The sequence below is a fragment of the Sitophilus oryzae genome, unplaced genomic scaffold (assembly GCF_002938485.1).
Source record: "Sitophilus oryzae breed Bouriz unplaced genomic scaffold, Soryzae_2.0 scaffold_980_pilon_pilon, whole genome shotgun sequence".
Taxonomy (NCBI): domain Eukaryota; kingdom Metazoa; phylum Arthropoda; class Insecta; order Coleoptera; family Curculionidae; genus Sitophilus; species Sitophilus oryzae.
This window is the reverse complement of record NW_022147617.1, coordinates 3,612,680-3,633,068: the sequence shown is the minus strand read 5'-3', so window position 1 is coordinate 3,633,068 and position 20,389 is coordinate 3,612,680. Positions and strand designations below refer to the sequence as shown.

Here is a 20,389-nt window from a genome sequence, read left to right as displayed (position 1 = left end):
TAAAAAAGTTACAGGGGTGAGCCACTGTCGAGACGGATCCGGTATAAACAGTTATTATTTGCATCAACAAAACTCACCTCTTTAACATCACTTAAGGAACATAAAAAGGCATTACTTCCGCTTTCCCGTTCAAAATATTCCAATAAGGTTGCGTTGAGTTTTTTACAACGGCTATTAAGCTATCTTGTACACTTCGCACTAAAAGGGGTTCTTAAAAGAACAATGTATTCGACTGAAAGGTCTGCTAGTAAACATTTCTAAGCATAAAGTATCACAACACAATTGATTTAAACCAAAACTCGTAATAAAAAGTAAATTGTGAAAACGAATTGCAATGCCAGGAAATAGATAAATAAATGTGACAACTTGACATTTTTTACAGCAGAGCTACCACCTGAATGCTCCGCGGGAAATTTAAATTCCAGTTAGTCGGCTCGACGCCGAATATGTCCATGGTTGGCAACAATGAATTTAAAAATCGCGCCTTCGATTACATTATTAAAAGTTTAATTGGTATCGCTTATATGTTTCTTTTTACTTAATCATCTCTTATAATCTTTTCTCTAACGGAAGATATTAAGAGAGAAAACAAAGTTAGGCTGTCGTCTAAGCCTATAATAGTATTACTATAAATTATAAGTAGACTAGAAAACAAAGGTCAATAGATAGAATGTAGAATCTTTAGGAGGGGAGTTAATCACCGCGACCTTATAGATCTATTGTGTGTTCCCCTTTCTTGAGTTATAACGAGTTATAACTCATCGTACAGTCTCAGGGCTTTAACAAAAGCCAGTATCTGAGACGGCTCCACAGAGGCCAGCTCTGCATCCTCGACATCAGACGTACCAAGGTTCATGGCACGAATGGTCGTCGTCTCGGCGCACTCAGTAATAAGGTGTTCTGGTGTTTCCCCATTTTCCCCACAAAATCTGCATTCGCTGTTGTTTCTCAGTTTCAGCCTACTGAGGTGTTCGTTGAGGAGACAGTGTCCTGTTAGAAACACCGTGACAATCCGAAGATTGTTTTTGCTTAAATCAAGGAAAACCTTTGATTTTTCCCGGTCATAAGTTCTGAGGAACTTTTTCGAGTGTCTTAGACCGTTGGAGGACACCCATCCCAAGTTACGGATGGAGTCTTCCAGATTCTTCAGTTCCGCTGAAGAATCTGTCCATCAAGGTCAATAGATAAGGTCAAACTAACGGTAATTGACGTACGTACACTGAAACGCAAACTCCTATGAAATGTGACCGTATGTGTAGATATCATTTGTTTGTATTTTGCTGCGTGCACGTCCCGGCACGTACGACCAAAAAGTGCACCGACACGCATTCAGTGTAAGCATGGGCTTATAGACCTAGGCAGGACCATCAAATGAATTTGTCTGTTAATGTTTCCCAGAGATCTATACTCTGTTTTTTTTTCTCAGGTAAGATTTCGACAGACGATGACAGAAGAAAAGCAGATGTCGTCCCATACCAATCTATTTATTTTACTAAAAAAAGTTTCTAATAATTTTTAAGTTAACTATGGATGGGTTTAAATATAAATCCGTCATCCGTCGTCTCTTGTTGTTTTTAACCAGTTTTATTGGTTTATTTCAAAAATGACAGATCGTATTTCTATTTTATTGGTTTGACGCAGGTTTGACGGAACGATGAACGACAAACGGACGCCGATGCGTATGAACTCGCCTTTAGATTTTTGACGGCTGTCAAAGTCTTACCAAATTATAGGTTATAATTTTGTGCCAACTTTTTTCAAATACTCTGCGTTTTGGAAGATGATGCATTTTGATTCGTGTTTGTTTTGTGTCTTTTGAAGTCAAGTGGAGGAAAAATCGAGTGAAAATTAACTGTAGACCCAGAGCACAGTTTATGGTTAATACTCGCTGCCCAGGCAGAAAGTCTTATACACCAATAAAGTTACCATCAATAAAGTTCGTATACCATCTCGTCGTAGAAAAGTGCATCTCGAATATGGTAGAAGGGCCATATTAAACACATACTAAAAACTAGAGTAGCTGTAAAATATCGACATCACACGATAGGTAAATAATGGATTTTAGTACTGCAGAAAAATAATGTCAAAAGGTACTGGTTTAAAAAAATTAAGATTAAAGTTAATTAATCAACCTTTAAGGTATAAAATTTGGTGTTATTATTAATAAAATAGTTTGTTTTATTTATTCCTGTGGAATATTACAATTTTGTATTTGTACATTTTCTCTATAAGTTATATTGATAAATATAATCATAAATGCGGGTAGTTTCATAAAGCTTGAAAGTAAGAAATAGTTCTTTTTTATATTTTTTGGTATGTGGTTTCTTGTTTTTGTTTGTTTTGTATTAACACATACCGTTTTTTATTAAATAAAATAGCTCCATTACATTTTTTCAGTTTTATACAGTTTTTTTCACAATATTTTGAAGTAATCACTTGTCAGTCAAATTTTAAATATATTAATTTCGCTATGCGTTCCAGTTGTACCAACTTATTTCTTTGTAAAATAAAATAAACTACTTTGAAATTAAAATGACAGACACATCTAGCAACTGTCAAGGATCTTCTCGTTGGACAGACTATAATATTTAGATAATAGAAAGTTGCGGTTTGGCGCCGATTTTTTGAAAATGTGTGCTGTATTTAACTGCAAAACGAAATATAACCTGCTATTTATTTTTATGCAAAAACGGCAATATATAATATGATGTTAAACAGCGCCCTCTAGTTACTACGGAAAAATCTGTGAAAACAAAGTTTATATTTTAGATTATTAGAGTGAAAAAGGTCCTTTAAACGATCCTTAGCTTGTCTACATCCGTTAGCCCAAACCAGTGTTATCCCTATTTTAATAAAAGCAAGTTTAACCTCACCTCACCACTTTATTTTGAGATAGAGCAAAATACGTTATACCAGAAAAATTACAAATTTTCCATTGCTTACGTTAGCAATATTTAAAATACTATTTTACCTACGCACTTCCACGAGCTACATGCTACATAACGAATAAAATTTGTATCATAAATAAATGAGACAAGTTTAGAATGGAAAGTGCTCATAAGGACAATGTAAATACTATTTGGCGCTATTCTTGCAACGGTCGCGACCCAAAGCTTTTGATAATTTCGGATCGGTTTGGTCTTTTCCGGAATTATGTCGCCAAATATTTATTCAAATTTATTATTATTTTCTTTTAATTTTATAAATAAAATACAGTGTGTTGCATACAAGAAACTTTATTTTATATAAGGACGTGTATGATATTCCTATGAAACACTGGAAACTGACGTTATGCCACGATCCATGGTGGTTTTTGCAGTTCACAGTTCACAACACAGCTTTTTAAGTTTTTAATGCCACTTTTTCACAATTATCACGGGTTTGGCTGAATAACATTTAAATTAAACTCACAAGATAGTAATAATTACTTTGAAAATGGACACTTTAAACATTTTTCGGTATTTTTTCAATGAGGGCGGTTTAAATTTTGAAAGATTTTATACTTTTTGAAGATTCTGACTTTGACAAGAGAAAATTATTTCTGTTCTTGCTTGCGGTTGTTCTTAGCAACCTATAGCAGTGCCAGATCGCGAGCAACGGTAGCAACACAAAACAATAAAATTAAAATATTATTAAACAATATTATGATTATTTGTTAATGTAGTTCCGCCAGCGACGCAACATAGTTCTAAGACCGAGGCTTAATTATAATCTATCACGGCTGTAGTAAAACGAGTTCTAAAACCACGCTTCAACAGTGACAAAATCTGTATAATATCGAATGTATGTTAGATCTTATATTATCTATATGGTGTGGTAGATTTGCCACCTTATGTTAGATATGAAGCGACGTTTACAGGTTTGGGATCAAGAAATTAAAAACCTTTTTGGCTTTCATTATTGTTTGAAATTCCACAAACCATGCAGTCAATACATTATATCGCATAAATTTTTGTCTTGATAAAAATATTTTTATCAATACTATATATGGTGCTTTATCGAAACAATGAATCGCTCTGTATAGTACAAAATCCTACTTGGATGTATTATACCTTTTCAGTATTATGTTTGTAAATTATGTGTAACATTATGCACTAACGAACCAGATATTGTGGATCATTTGAAAACTGAACACAAAACATCATTAAAAGTAGAATTGGACGATGATTTTAAAAGTGATAATGTTGTGGATGAACATGAAGATGAAGTCATTGAAAATCACCAAAGGGAGTTGAAAAAGATAAGAAGCGTATTGAAAAGTAAAGCTGCAATACAAGTTTTTGGTAAGCAATTTAAACTTTTGATTAATGATAAATGTCAAGAACGTCACTACAAGTCCGTCCGTCGCGTACGACATGTGTGGCTCTGGTTCTTCCTTGAAGGACCTGACGGCCACACGCACCGCCCAGGGTGGCGCACTCTCCAATGTTCCTCGTTTTCTATCCTTCGCACGACTGTCTATAGGTTGATATTCATAAGTTTTTCAATCATGTCCACCCACCTGGTTGGTGATCTCGACATCGTGCATCGGCGACAGGACCCTGCAGGTTTTCCTTGTACTACCAGTCTCTCCATTAGCACGCTCCTGTTGACACGACCGAAGAAGGAAAGGATATGTTTATAGACAGTGCTGGAAAGTCTTTGGGGTAATGGTATTTTGTTAAAGGCCGACACATTGGTGCGATGTGCTGTCCATAGTATTTGCAACATCCTCCTCCAACACCACATCTCGAAAGAGTCAATGCGTCTGTCGGTTACTAACAATGTCCATGTCTCCGAAGCATAAAGCATAACGGGAAAGACTATTAGCCAGGTTGATTTTTGTCGATTTTGTTATATGACTGTTTGACCAAACGTTGGTGAGCTACAGTCTTTCTTTGTTATTCCCTGCATATTTCCTTACATCGAGCATTGTGCGACCTACAGCTTCCATGCGTAGGTCATGACTAGTAGACACATTGATTGAATGTTTTCTTCCTTAAATAAAGTGGCATACTAGATTTGAATATGATCGATACAAGTTTACTTTTTTTTAATTTGTATTTATTATTCTATCAAGAAAAACGGAGAAATAGTTCCTTGATTTATTTTTCGATGCCTTGTAGATATATGGATTTTCTCTAAAAGAGCCAATTACGGCAAATTCATTTTCTTCACTTCCAACGACAGGTATCTGCCTAATAATTTTTTTATAAACAACACTGCCAGCTCTGCGAAATAGGACAAGTAGTTTTTCAAAGGAACGCTTATTAGGATGATTCCTATTTGGATATCTTTGAGCATAAGCTCTTGAGGACAAGAAGCAATTTTCCTCACAAAATAAAATCACTAGTAATATATCCATTCGTTCCGCCATGCGCCAGCAGATACTGCTTTACCTTTCTTGATAAAATAATAAATACTTACTTATTAAACTATTGTAGGTAAATCTAAGTAGAAATTATAAATAATAATATCCATAAACTAATGTCGACTTTGACAATAGTTACTGACTGTCACTAGAAAATTGCCATGGCGACACCAGCCATCTTGATTGCAATTTTATTTAAAAATCGCTTTTTATTCAAAATCTGAGCTAGATAGGTATATGAAACCCTAATATAGTTTCAAAGAGCATTTAAATCTGCTTTGACTTATTTAAAAAAATACATAGTGTTGCATTTGAAATAACGAAGTTTTTATGTAAAATAAATATTTAAAATAGACCATCAATTTTTGATACCCCTGTATACAGTTAAGGAAGCAATCAATTTTTTTAGTAAAGTTTATTTCTCTGGCATGAAAGTCAGCACAAGAATTAATTCTGAAAAGTAATGTACAAGGTGTTGACAAACTTTTTTATTATAGCATGCATATTTAAATATCTTAAAAAAAACCAAAGCTTTTAAACATATTAAACGCTTATAATAAATGCCTTATTTTATGTTCAAGAATCCAAAAATGAAATAAAATACCGGGTGTTCCATAAGAAAAAATATAACTTTGGTATGGATTTTAGATCTGACACACCCTGTACATTTCAAAATAATTTTAAATTATGCACATTGCCTGCCCACATATACCCTCAAAATATTTTGTTTCTACATCTTTCCGTTTTCATATAATTAACCGAGGCGAATGAGGTGCGCCACACTGTATTTATTATAAGTTTTTCATTCTAGTGTTTGATGTCTTCTGCAATCCTTCTTCTTATTGTCTTACTTATTCTGTCTGTTCTTACTTATTCTGTCTGTTCTATTGTGGGTCCTCTATTTCTTCGACACATTTTAATATAGTGTCCATGAGCTGTTGCGTGTTTGTTTCTTCTTCAGGCAGCCTGCTGTCTAGTAGCTGTTCATATTCACTGGATCATTCTTGTAGTTTTTTGGTGTCTACTCTAGCTGTTATTGGCTTCCTGTTCAATTTTAGTCTTTCTAGTCGAATATCCAGGGCTGTTCTGGTTTTGATGAGTCTGTGGTCGCTGCATGTTCGAAACTTGTTAAGAATGCTCACATCTTCTTGTTCATATTGTTGCTCTGTTAGATATTTGTAATGACATATTTACTGTCCAATGCTTATTTGATATAGAATTCTTCTGCTTCCTCGTCCGGAGGGCTAATTGTTGGAGTGTATACGTCCCAGTCGTTTAGATAAGGAAATAGAAGAATTCTATATCAACCAAGCATTGGACAGCAATAATAGTTATTTTAAGTATGTAATAGGAGACGTCAATGCAAAGGTGGGAAAACAATAAGAACAAAGACAACAACTCGGAAACTTTGGAATTGGGTAGCGAAATGAAAGAGGTGAGAGACTTGTATATTTTATGAAGAAAGTAGAAAATGGACATGGCAAGCTTATAGTGATGAAACTAGGAGAGAGAATGAACCTGATTTAATCTTAACCAACAAGATGAACACGGTAAAATATGTGGGCATTATTAACAAGTTTTGAACAGGCAGCGACCACAGACTCGTCAGAACCAGAATTGTCCTTGATATTCGACTAGAAAGACTAAAGTTCCTCAGGAAGTCACCACAGCTAGAGTAGACACCAACAACTAAAAGAACGATCCACTGAATATGAACAGCTACTAGACAGCTGAAAAAGAAACAAACACACAACAGCTCATGGACACTAACTAAACTGTGCGAATCGAATAGGGGGTCCACAGCAGCGTGTATACTAGGGTCGGCATTTCTGGTCTTGGGTGCCGATTTTCATGTGTACGAAGAGTACGGTCAACACGCTTAGTAAAATAAGATGTACTGAATAAAGACAGAATGCGAGTATTTTCCCAAGCGCATGGAATCTAGCGTCAGATTAAGTCGTTATGTAATAAATACTTCATATTTTTGCTCTCTCCGACTTACTAGATTGCCATAGCGACTCACTCCTATCTCCTATACATGTAAATGCCGACCCAAAGTTTGGCTTACCAGCAGGGTATATATATATATAATATGTTTGCCATCTTTTTTTCTAGTAAAACCGATGTTTTTGATATATCCTATAACAGAAAGTGCTTCAAATTTACTATACCAACAGGCATTTGTCTGGATGAAAGAATTGTAAGTATCTACAATTTTTTGCTCTTCTCATTTTCTATTATACAAATTTTATAATTTTTTCTAGTTGCAAAGAGAATTATTCTAGCTTGGCTCTTCACAATGCCTTACGTAATAAGAACGCATGTAAATTAGTTGATAGTGAGCTGTTAGACGCGTATCTTCCCGATAATCACGTGTCTTGTGATGTGACTGTCAAATTATTGCATCCCAAACAAAATGATTATAAAGGCTGTGAGATGGATTTCATTAAAATGGAATTATTTCAGGTTAAAGAGTTTAACGGTGAGTAAATGTCGTCATTTTTGCAATAAACTTGATAATTATTATCTAATGTAATTTGTTAAATGGTTATAGCCTATTCGGCTATGTAATATTTGATTTAAATGGATGGTATTTATAAAATAATGGAATACACAATCTTCTATTGAATTAAACTTTCAAGGCTAATCTTAATCTATATCTTTTCTGAACCATTTCCAACTAAATCTTTGTAAAATGTTTTTATTATATATGCCAAAAAAAAAGGCGTAGGGAAAAAGTTTTGGTATAAAAAAGTCATCATAAATTAACTACAAGTAGAGGTGTGTAGTTCGTGAACGAACTAGTTCCAGTGAACTGTTCCTACCCCGGAATGAAAAGAACTAGTTTCCGGTTTCTTAAAAGAACTGCTTCCTCAAGAACTATTCGCTCCGCAGTTCTAAAGTCCCCTCTACACGTTGGCCTAACGCACTGACCAGAGTATTGGTCAATGTGTAGGGGATCATCTCTGATATGTCTTGAAAAAAACTACAACAGACGGTCGCTACAATTGGTCGCCACTGCTTAGGCTAACTCAGCCAATGCCGGCAACGCGACCAATAGTCTCTCTATGTTGGCCAAAAGAATTGACGAGCATATTGCATATTGGGATTGTACGCAGAATTTGGACTGTCTAAATGATTTATATTAGGGCTTTTCAAACATATATTTGTAATATAAGTAGTATAGAATACTATTTTGTAAACTTTACAACAAAATATGAAGGGATAATCTTTCCAATATAGACTTAGAAATGAATGAACATTGTCAGTTGTAAACAATTGAATATACAATATGATACGAAAAAAAAACGGCTTCAGCGATGGCTATGAAATGAAGATCGCTGTCATTTTATATGTAAAATTATATCGATTGTCATTTTGATCGATCCTCAATTCCAAGCCAACTGGACGCCATTTTTTTCGTCATAATAATCATACGTACATTTATACATACTAATTAACGTAAATAGAATACTATAGTAGAGGTGGGCAAAGATTGAACGAGTCGTTCATTGGAACGAGTATTAAAAATTAATTGTGAGATTCAATTCACTGCTTAGAATACGGTTTGTTCAATTGAATCGTGGTCCAGCACGGATCCATAAAATATGAACAATGAGCCGTAAAAAAGAGTAGTAAAAATTGAATCGGTTCACAATGCGATCGTTCGTTCAAAAAGTCGTGAGAATTGATTCATTGCTTACAATCCGGTTCGTTCAATTGAATCGTGACCAGCACGGATCCATAAAATTTGAACGATGAGCCATAAAAAAGAGCCGTGAGAATTGAATCGGATCATAATGCGACTAGGTCGTTTCTACGGCGCGGCGGTGATATAGGCATAGAGAGAGTCGGGTACCAATATTTAGACTTGATCACAAAATGCAAACAATAAGAAAGTTATTTACAAGAAAAAAACTTATTTATACTGTGCTTAGTACGGGAGTATCTGTAATGCATTTAATTTTCATGTTAATATTTTTGTTAAAATAATATTTACCGACTATAAAGCATTAAATGTCGGAATTTATACTGTGCTTAGTACGGGAGTATCTGTAATGCATTTAATTTTCATGTTAATATTTTTGTTAAAATAATATTTACCGACTATAAAGCATTAAATGTCGGACTAAAAGACGAAATCGTGTTTTTATGCAACTACAAATAAATACTGCTGGCCTCCGCTCAATATGATAAAAGTGACGGCGTCAGCGATGGTTATCAAATGAAGGTCGCTGTCATTTTATATGTAAAATTATATGGGGAATGTCATCAATGTTCATTTCCAAGCTAACTGCATGTCATTTTTTGTCTAAAAATATTAAATTGGTATTAAGAAGTCTTTAATAAATAGCATATTGGATTGATCATTTAATATTATTAGTAAAATAATCAATCCATTTATGCCAGTGCCATAAAGTGTTGTAAAACAAATGAAAGAACTGTATTTCCACAGCCCGACTCTACTTAACAAGCCGTGAACAACCATTTGGCAACGCCGCAACTGGCAAGAGATTCAGATCGGTTTCTAGCGAGCGCGAATGCGCGACGGTCCGTTTTACCGGCTAGCGAGGCGCGTAGCTGAAATAACCAAAGAAATGCTTAAATTGCTCACTTCGATCTTGCATTTCTTTTGTTCTTTCAGCAGGACTTTTTCGGGGAACAGGGACTGTTTTTGACAAGTGATGGCAAATTTGGAAAGATACTAGGCACTGTATTTAACTTTAGTCTAGTTTTAGTAGGTACCTTTTGCATTGATCCATCTGGCAAGCGATAATCCTCCTCCCTAATAATGTCACTTTCTACAAAATGCTTAGCACAAACCACATAATATTTTGAGAGTGACCATGCCTCCCTAGGAATATTCCTAAGCCATTGGGCTTTAAGGTTTTCATCCTTTGGAAAAGTAATAATAGATACCGCTAGTTCTCTTGCATCAAGACAAGTTTTATAATTGGATTTGCACCCAGGCACACAACAAGGACTGGGCATGGTAATTGTTGATTACAACAACAACTAACTTTCAATAAATTGTTTTAAAAAGCACCACAAAATGTCCATTCACCGCCGAATTTGCCGCCATTCTTTGAAGAAAGTTACCTCGCTTATAACCCGGCGAATTTTTCACCCACGGATATTTGTTTTTACGCAATGTCTACAGAAAAAAATTGTCCCGGTAACTTACAAATCTCACACAGTAAGACTTTTCACAACTTTAGTCTTTAACTAAACAATATTTTCTTTCAAAAAAGCGGATTTATTTACAAAAACATAACAGAGCAACAGGTCAATGAACGTCAATCATATGGCTAAACGTGTATCGATCGATCTGAAACAAGTGTTGCCAGATTTCCTTGTTCACGGCTTGTTAAGTAGAGTCGGGCTGTGGTATTTCTTTTTCTGGTCCCTTAAGTAATTATCCGACCAAATTATCGCCGGTAGTGCCAGTTACGATCTTTGTTTTTATATAATGTAAATTGTGCATGTGGTTCTTTCAAATGAACGAATGGTAGGAGTCTATTCAATATGAGAAATTGAATCGTGTGATTCGATTCACTAAAAAAAATCGTCATTCACTAAAAAGAATGCTTATCACTATATTATAGTATACAGTAGATGACTTTTTATAATAATCATTTGAAATTGGTTGATATTTTTTCAATTGAAATATAAAATTCACAATTTTATGTTTTTTAATTTTTGTTTTAATTTTTATTGTTAATCTCTTCTTTAGATAACCACGCCATATATTGCGGCGGTCCTATCAATAGTATAGCATGGCTACCAACTGATCAAGATAAAGACGGTAACCACGACCAAATACTAGCAGTATCTATATTAAATTCAATGGATACGGAATACGACTCTAATAAAATCTATCGTGATCCTTGCCTGATCCAGTTTTGGAACTTCGGAAAATTGAAAGTTCAGCAACAGGCAAAGGAAGAACCTTATTTCATGTCTGGTTTGGCAGCTAATGTGGGACCGATATGGCATATGGAATGGTGCCCTTCTGGTTGTCTGGATTGTGTGGATGACGGGCCTAGATTAGGATTGTTAGCTGTGGCAGCGTCCGATTCATTCGTGTATATTTATTGTATAGATAGAGTAAATAATGATGACAGGTAAGGATGTTTTGTTAATACATCATATTTGTATATAGACTACGAAATAGAGATATGTTACTTTATAGCAGTTATTTAGAAATAAGATAACGCATCTTCTAAAAAATAACAGATATAGAATAACAACACGTAGAGATCGACGGCTCATGATACGAGGCCGACGCTCTGCAGCGCCACGAAATTTTATACAGCTCGAATCAGGTCCAAAAATAACTAGTATGAAAAAATGTAGTTATTTCAACAACCATTGATAACTGGGGGCGCGGCGTCGAGATATAATGGAGTGGGGCGGTAGGTAACGGCGTTTTTTTCGGTTCTGGCTCGGTATCGCGCGACGACTGAGATAGGTTGTGAGAGGCCATATATAAAGATTATAAATATGTACTCAAATAGATAGGCAACTGACAGTATATTTTCAAGATTAAGTTGCACGTAGCGCCGTCTGGTGTCCTTAGGAAAGAATTATTACAAAACAAGCGGGAATTCAAATTAAACCATTTTAGTTACTTGTTTAAAATTATTATTTATATTTATAATGTGTCTGAAACTACAGATGGCAGTATTAGGATCTCAAAAACTGTAACGGATATAAAAACGTTTACATAGGGAAAATTTTAGACAATTATATTTGTAATGCAATTTGTTCAAGGTCCTTAAATATTATCATCACTAATGTCAGACACTCAGGATCATACGATTAAAAAAACGGCTGATCTTTAAGAAAAACATGCATTTGAGCATCTTTTTTGCAATAGCTGTATCGGTCAATGGTCGATGTTTGTTCTCGAAACAGGTTAAAATATAACAGATATAAATAAAGCCGTTGTCTGACTCGGCATCCCGGAACAACTGAGATTGCACAGGCAGGGTCTTTTTATAAAAATAAAAATTATATTTTTTTTTCTTATAGCTTAATGACATGTTTTGTAGGATTTATGACCTTTGTCAAATATTTGAGTTTTTTGAAAACATTACCGCAGTCTTAATCGATTTCAATAGTTGGAAAGTAATATTTTTGTCAGATTTCTGGTATTTTTTGGTATCATTATTCTTGCATGGTAAAAAAAATTGTTATCAAAGGTAGCATAAACATTGAATATACTACTATATTTTCATGTTTTTTTTTCTCTAAAATGGTATGGAAATTTAAAGAAGTATAAACGGGATTAACCATTTTAGAACCAGCAAAAATTTTATGGGGAATGCATTTTTCTCAAATTGTCAATAATAAAAAAGTTTTTCCTCATGTTAAGACAATCCGGTGAGACAGATTAATAAAATTTTATAGGATATTACTACTAATGAAAACAATATCTGCATTATTTTTCACCTTTTAAAAATTACTGAGGGGTTGAAATAGGCTACTCCTTTCTCTTAAACCGAATTAAAAACTTACGCAACTACGAAGGAAAACAAATTGACGGATCACGATCAAGTCAGTCAAAATTGTATGTTTTTTTAATAATAGATGGTGCCAGTGACAACAGCCTGACTTGGTTCAATTTAATTAAAAAAATATATTTTTTATAATGCTTAATGGGGAAACAATGAAAACTGTGAAACCTGCTATATCATTATTTTAATGAGATGTTACTAATATGTGTGGTTTTAGAGGACTCATTCGTAGAGGGGAACCAGTTGTTAGGTTACAACTGAATGAAGATAGCGAGGCTTTAGATAAACGTCCATATTATGCCACAAAAATATCATGGAGCAAGGTAAATATATTTATTTTTAAATTATTTTTTTCTTATATTCAATTTATTTTTTGGTGGTATCCTGTACTCAAGGCTGCAGGTCACAATTACGTAGCTGTGGGATATTCTAACGGTCTTGTAGGTCTCTATAATTTGAACATTGAAAGTTCTGTATTAAAAAAGGAAGATAGCAGCGACGAAACAACAATCTTATCGTATTTGAGTTTTCAGGCTCATGTATCAGTTATCACAGGTAAATTATTATAATAAAATTATATAAGGATTCTTGCCACTTAACTGCTGATATAGAAATTTAATTCTACGCTGTGTTTGTCATAATGTGGATCAACCTGCTCTCACTACCGGTTTCGGAGCCCTACTCCATCATCAGGTGAGCTTGGACAGATCCACAAAATGACAACCACAGCGCAGAGATAGTTAATTCTGACTTGTCGGAAAGTGTCGGTTTGATATTAAGTCCCGAACGGGAGATAGCGGCCTGCGTGCAATGATAGTACTTTCGTACCACCGAGGCGAAACTATCGATAGTAAAAAGATGGTAAAAGGCTTTTTTTCAGGCAAGCCAAATTATAAAATAGAAAACAAATTTCTTGCAGTATACGTATATAATAAAATGATATAAGGATTCTTGCCACTTAACTGCTGATATAGAAATTTAATTCTACGCTGTATCTGTCATAATGTGGATCAACCTGCTATCACTACCGGTTTCGGAGCCCTACTCCATCATCAGGTGAGCTTGGGCAGATCTACAAAATCGGTGGTACGAAAGTACTACCATTGCCTCGGTGGTACGAAAGTACTACCATTGCACGCAGGCCGCTATCTCCCGTTCGGGACTTAATATTTAACCGACACTTTCTGACAAGTCGGAATTAACTATCTCTGCGCTGTGGTTGTCATTTTGTGGATCTGCCCAAGCTCACCTGATGATGGAGTAGGGCTCCGAAACCGGTAGTGAGAGCAGGTTGGTCCACATTATGACAAACACAGCGTAGAATTAAATTTCTATATAAGCAGTTAAGTGGCAAGAATCCTTATATAATTTTTTTATATACCTATACTGCAAGAAATTTGTTTTCTATTTTGTAAATTATTATACAGGGTGTCCCAGAAATGAGTGCAGATATTTTAACTGGTAGTATAGTTCAATCCCAGAAACACGCCTATGAGGTTTTTTTTGCGAAAAAAAAATGTTGAAAATTTTATATTTTTCTTGACATTTTCCGGAAAATGTTGAAAAACTTTTGAGTGCCACTGTTCACTCCCCGGGAATTCGTTTACCGGGCATAGAGAGTGTCGGAGAGAATGCAACGTTGCCACCTCCTACCATACCCACATTCTGCATGTTTATCTATAAATTCAATTATTTTAAGTTGCTACAGAAAAAAATACGAAAATTAATTTTATTCATATTAGTGTAGATTGCTCTACTAATTGTAGAGAAACGCGCAATATTTTAAATACTTTTTTCAGTGGAGTAAACTGAAAAAATAAATCTTAACAATTAGCTTCTTTTTTCGCCATATTAGGAAATATTTTCAATCGTTTCAATAAACAATTATAACCTTTAATGTTTAGTTAGAGCTTACCCTTTTAATGAAAGTGTTTTTTATCCAGCACATACAGGGTGTCCCAGAAATAAGTGCAAATATTTTAACTGGTAGTATAGTTCAACCCCAGAAACACGCCTATAAGGTTTTTTTGCGAAAAAAAAATGTTGAAAATTTACATTCATTCTACATAGTTCTACATTTATAAATTCATAGAAAAATTTCTACTCAAAAATTAAGAATGTTAAATTTTTATCAGTGCTCATTATTAATAATTATTATAGAAAAAAAACACATTAATTATTTTTAGTACCTACTTACCCTTTCAATGAAAACTTAACAAAAACCACCGAAAATTAACTAAAACATTACGTTTATGACGTTTACGAAAATGATTCATCATATTATTCACACCAGGTCACAAAAAGAAATTCCTAAAATGTTTATCGTAATTTAGAATTCAATATTTGTTTTCTTTCATGTTTCTCTGTTTTATTTGAACCACTGATTTACAAAACACCTTGAAAAGCGCACATTACTTTGAATACCGTCTTATCGCCACTTTACGAACTACTTTCAATTTAAGACATGTTTCACTCAACAATTTTAAATACGTATTTTGTTTTTTCGCTATTTTTTCGATGTATTTTGACAGCCCGACCGTCGCGTGTCGACCAAGAGTGCCACGTGTGAACTGGTCCTTTGAGCCGCGCCGTCGTGGCAGGCTTGCGTCAGACGACGATGTTAAGCAACGTTGCCGTAGTTACAACAATTTCAAATTCAAGAGATTCGAAGCAATCAAATATGTATTAAATTTTAAAAATAAAACAGAGAAACATGAAAGGAAACAAACAAAACGAAAATGAATTGATTATTCGTCGGGCTGTTTTCGATATATTGAATTCTGAATTACGATAAACAATTTAGAAATTTCTTTTTGTGACCTTATCAATAATCAATTCATTTGTGTTTTGTTTGTTTCCTTTCATGTTTTTCTGTTTTATTTTTAAAATTTAATAAGAATTTGATTGCTTCGAGTGTCTTGAATTTGAAATTGTTGAAACTACGGCAACCTCGCATGACGCAAGCTCGACACGCCGGCGCGACAAAGAAGCAGTGAGCAGTTACCAACCAGTGATGCGTGGCTGTCTTGGCCGACGGATGGTTGGGCTGTTGACGGAATTGTCGAAATACATCGAAAAAATAGCGAAAAAGCAAAATACGTATTTAAAATTGTTGAGTGAAACATGTATTTTCTTAGATTGAAAGTAGTTCGTAAAGTGGCGGTAAGAGACAATAATTCTCAACATTTATTCATTCAGAAAGATATTCAAAGTAATGTGTAATGTGTGCTTTTCAAGGTGTTTTGTAAATCAGTGGTTCAAATTGTGATGAAGCCTATACGAAAATAATGTGTTAAGTTAAAAATGGGGACTGTTATTTTAGCAGTTTTTATAATAGCACGTACAAGTAAGCAGCACAATGAAGTGTATTTTAGTTAAGTGTGTATCGAAAAAGAGAACTGTCGCAGTTACATCGATCTGTCATAAGTATCTTTTTAATGTTGGGTAAGTTTTTTTAATTTAACTTTTAAACATTTAACTTTTAATTTATTTTATGTAATAATATCACAATCTTAAAAATGTAATGCATCTCTGCAAACTCCTCAGGTGTTGTGATTTTATGACTTACTTGTAAACATATACTTTCTTGTCCATATGGCAACACAGTGCGTCGAATTAACTGAAATCCGGGCTTGATCCGGGTAATTGAATGTACCTGCCGGCGGTTCTCAAAATGTTGCGATTATTTTTTTAAATTTTCAAAGTTAAATAACTCAGTTATTTTCAATTTATTTTAAAAATGGTAAAGAGAAAATATGTTTATTTTGACCAGATCTACCACCTCTTAAAATATCTGCACTCATTTCTGGGACACCCTGTATATTATTTTATTTATATTGATGTATGTATTGAAGTATGTATTGGTATTAAAAGTAATACCTTGTATGTAATTATACATCGAGAAACTATGGTTACGCTCGTTGAATTTGACACTTTACGTCAGTTTAATTATATATTTTCGTACTTGTATGCTTAAGCTTCATTCTGAACCTCGCACTTAGTGGAATAAATTAGTGGTTTCAATTACACTGTGTGTTTTTCAGTTTACGATCATTCACAATGTCTAAAAAACAATTAAAATTAATACAATATTCCTAGTAACAGCTTGCTGTAGGATAGGGAGATATTTTCCATAGAGAGAGCCTAATATTTAGCTTCGGTGAAATGTGATAAACTGCTAACTCCGTTATTCATAATTTTAGATGGGAGAAAAGAAACGGTACAAAAAAATATGTACAGTGTGGGCCAAATTCGACGCTTTTAAATGGAAACACCCTTTTTTATAGGAGATAGACGAAAACTAATATCGGTGTCTGGAGCTCAATTTTCATCAAAAACATGATGGTGAAAACCGCACATCAATATCTGTTACCGTTTCGGAGTTATGGGGTGTTTTTCAAAAATGTGCATTTTTAACAAATTGCTGTAACTTTTTTGCTATGGAAAATTTGGTATTTCTATGAAAACATTTCCAAATCACCTTTTTACGTAGAATTTAATGGTTTAAGTATAATTTTTTTAAAATTAATAATTTAAGAGTTATCAACAGAAAAATTTAGTTTTTAGTTGGGACACCCTCTATATTTTTAATTAACTAAAAAGAATTTAAAATTACCTTTCCAAAAATATAGCACACTTGATATTTTGTTACAATCCCCTTCGAAATACACGATTTTTAAAAGTTCGCCACTTTTAACTAGTAGGCTTTGGACCTCTTATTGATGATATGCCCTTAATGGAACCCGAAAATATATTTTCCAGCAAGACGACGCACCGCCTCTGAACGCTGAAGTTATCAGCAACTTTTTGCAGCCAATTTCAAGAATAGTTGAATAGCTAACCAAGATCCCAGCCGTTGGCCGTCGAGGCCGCCTGACTTACTGCCCATGGATCTAATCCTATGGATATATTTGCGGAAGAATAAAGGTTCCTTATTCTTCCGTATAATCTAGACAAGAATTAGAAATGCAGTTATGAGAGGGTATCTTACACCCCCACTGAGTTGATGAATTCCGCGAGAAATGTTCAAAAACTGCCCCGTCTGCCCATAACAGAAGACGGTTGATATGTCGAACACCTGTAGCAAAATTTCATGTTTTATTTATTTTTATTGTTATTAGATATAGTTTAAATGTGTTGATGTTGGTTAAATATATTTTAAATTGTTATAAAATTCTGCATCTCTCATTGCAAATACTATTTTCGTTTTAATTGATGCTCACAGCTAGAATTTTTTTGCATTACAGCCGGTGCCGTTCAAAGCCTACTTATTTGAAGCGGGCGAATTTTTATATACTCTATATCTCGAAGAGGAATCGAGTAAAATATCAAGTGTATTATATTTTTGGAAAGGTAATTTTAATTTTTTTTCAATAAATTAAAAGTATACAGAGTGTCCCATATAAAAAATCAAATTTTCTGTTGATAATTCTTAAATTATTAATTTAAAAAAAAATATACTTAAACCATTAAATTCTCGTAAAAAGGTGCTCTGGAAATGTTTTCATAAAAATATAAAATTTTCCATACCAAAAAAGTTACAGCGATTTGTTAAAAATGCATATTTTTGAGAAACGGTAACAGATATCGATATGCGGTTTTCACCATCATGTTTTTGACAAAAATTGAGCTCCAGACGCCGATAATAGTTTTCGTCTATCTCCTATAGAAAAGGGTGTTTCCATTTAAAAGCGTCGAATTTGACCCACCCTGTACACATGTAGCAAATATATTCATGCGTTAATAGTAGTAGAACTGAAACTAATACATTTTTAAATTCTCTTTTAAAATACATATAATAGACGCTTTCACTTGGCACTTGTAACTTTTGTTAGGACATGCAGCATAGTATTTATTACGTTTCTAATGTAATAACTTAATATTGAAAAATTTGGCACTTACCTCCTTTGGTATTTCCACTCTTTAATTAATGTTATACCGGGTGCGTCTGAAAAGTGGCCCAACCCTATAACTTTTCTATTTTTTCAGATAAAAAACGAGATTTGGTATGTTAGTAAATGACATAAATTAGGATTGATTGACGTATTCAATTGTTTTAGATCACTTCCTGTTTCACCGGAAATGACTACAACTTTTGATTTTTAAATGGCACCCTCGGTATTTTTTTACTTTATTCGATAGAAATTGGCACTCTGAATTGAATGACATATCATATGTCAACTTTTGAAATTTTTGCTTAAAACGAAATTGTATTAAATTTTAATCTAGGGTGTCATGGTTGTGTTAAAAACATTAATTTTTAATCAAGAAGCCTTGGAAAAATAGATTTGATCGTCTAATGTTTTTAGTGTCTTGTGCTGGCCAAATAATAAGATGCCCAAATCGTATTTTTAATCATATCTCAATTTTTTCAAATGGAACGAGGGTGGCTCATTAGCATATTTGAAAAAAGCATTTTTTACGAATAATTTGGTACCACACACTTGGTATTTCGAGACAAATTGTCGCTATGAATCGCATGTTGCTGTTCCAAATAAACCATATTCGAAAATGTCAGAAGTTGACATATGTTATGTCATTCTATTCAGAGTGTCGTTTTATATCGAATAAAGTAAAAAAATTCCGAGGGTGCCATTTAAAAATCAAAAGTTATAGTCATTTCCGGTGAAACCAGAAGTTCCAACCAAACCAAGCAGGAATATACGTAGATAAAAACATACACGTATATAAAAAAATAGCTTATGGCGTAGGTATCTCAAATAATGATTCAGGTTATGTTACATTTTACTGTTTAAGCTAAACTATTTCAAAAGTAAACAGATTTTAAGAAAAAAGAGAGAAAAGTATAATTATCTTACAAATGTATGTATTTTAATTTAAATTTCGTGGTTATAAGAAGAATATAAATCTAAATATTATTGGCAAAAATATAAATCTTATAAAAAAGCTAGTCAACTAGCTCTTCAGTCCGAAGAAAAGATGGCCAATAAAAAGTATTGAATACAAATAAATTATATTATTTAATATTTTTTATTTTCAAAATTAAAAGCTAACATAGCTAAATTCTTCGAGCCGTCTGCATGTTGTTTATTGTTGAGGGGTTTATGAATTGTTATTGTTTATGAATTTGCACAGATACAGAGATAACGGCAGGGATAGGAGTAAGTAGTAAATACCGCATAGGCGGGAAACAGCGACACTTTGGAAGCCGGGGCCTCGGTTATAAAATCGCGGTATTTTGTCGCGATATTTCTCTGGAACGGTCGCTATTGTAACGCGACTAATTTGGAACCGGCATTCCCACACTAATCCATCACTCTCTTCAAAACCCTGTTTCCTTCTCGCTTTTCACCTACGTTCTGAAAACCCGATCAACAGTATCCCATACAAAATTCTTGAAAAAATCTTGTAGCCAGCATTAGGACAAGTAATGGGCATGTTCCAAAAAATATAAATTCGCAAATAAATCATTGTATTGCATAGATTAAGTCTTCATTACTTACAATACATAAGAAATTACGAAAAATTCCATGATATCATTTTAGAAATTGAAATATAA

The 20,389-nt window shown here is 33.9% G+C and overlaps 1 protein-coding gene across 4 annotated transcripts in view; it reads left to right on the top strand.

Annotated features, from left to right (window-relative positions):
• Positions 1–20,389, top strand: part of LOC115891333 — a 76,139-nt gene that overhangs the window by 36,233 nt on the left and 19,517 nt on the right. For 3 of the 4 annotated variants that reach the window (XM_030911779.1, XM_030911781.1, XM_030911780.1), the window contains exons 10-15: positions 4,061–4,283; positions 7,466–7,550; positions 7,615–7,832; positions 11,085–11,475; positions 13,088–13,193; positions 13,266–13,425. In XM_030911779.1, coding sequence (XP_030767639.1) covers positions 4,061–4,283; positions 7,466–7,550; positions 7,615–7,832; positions 11,085–11,475; positions 13,088–13,193; positions 13,266–13,425 — 1,183 coding nt within the window. Of the gene's footprint in view, positions 1–4,060; positions 4,284–7,465; positions 7,551–7,614; positions 7,833–11,084; positions 11,476–13,087; positions 13,194–13,246; positions 13,426–20,389 lie in introns of those variants that run through there. The other variant, XM_030911782.1, reaches the window with a different exon arrangement.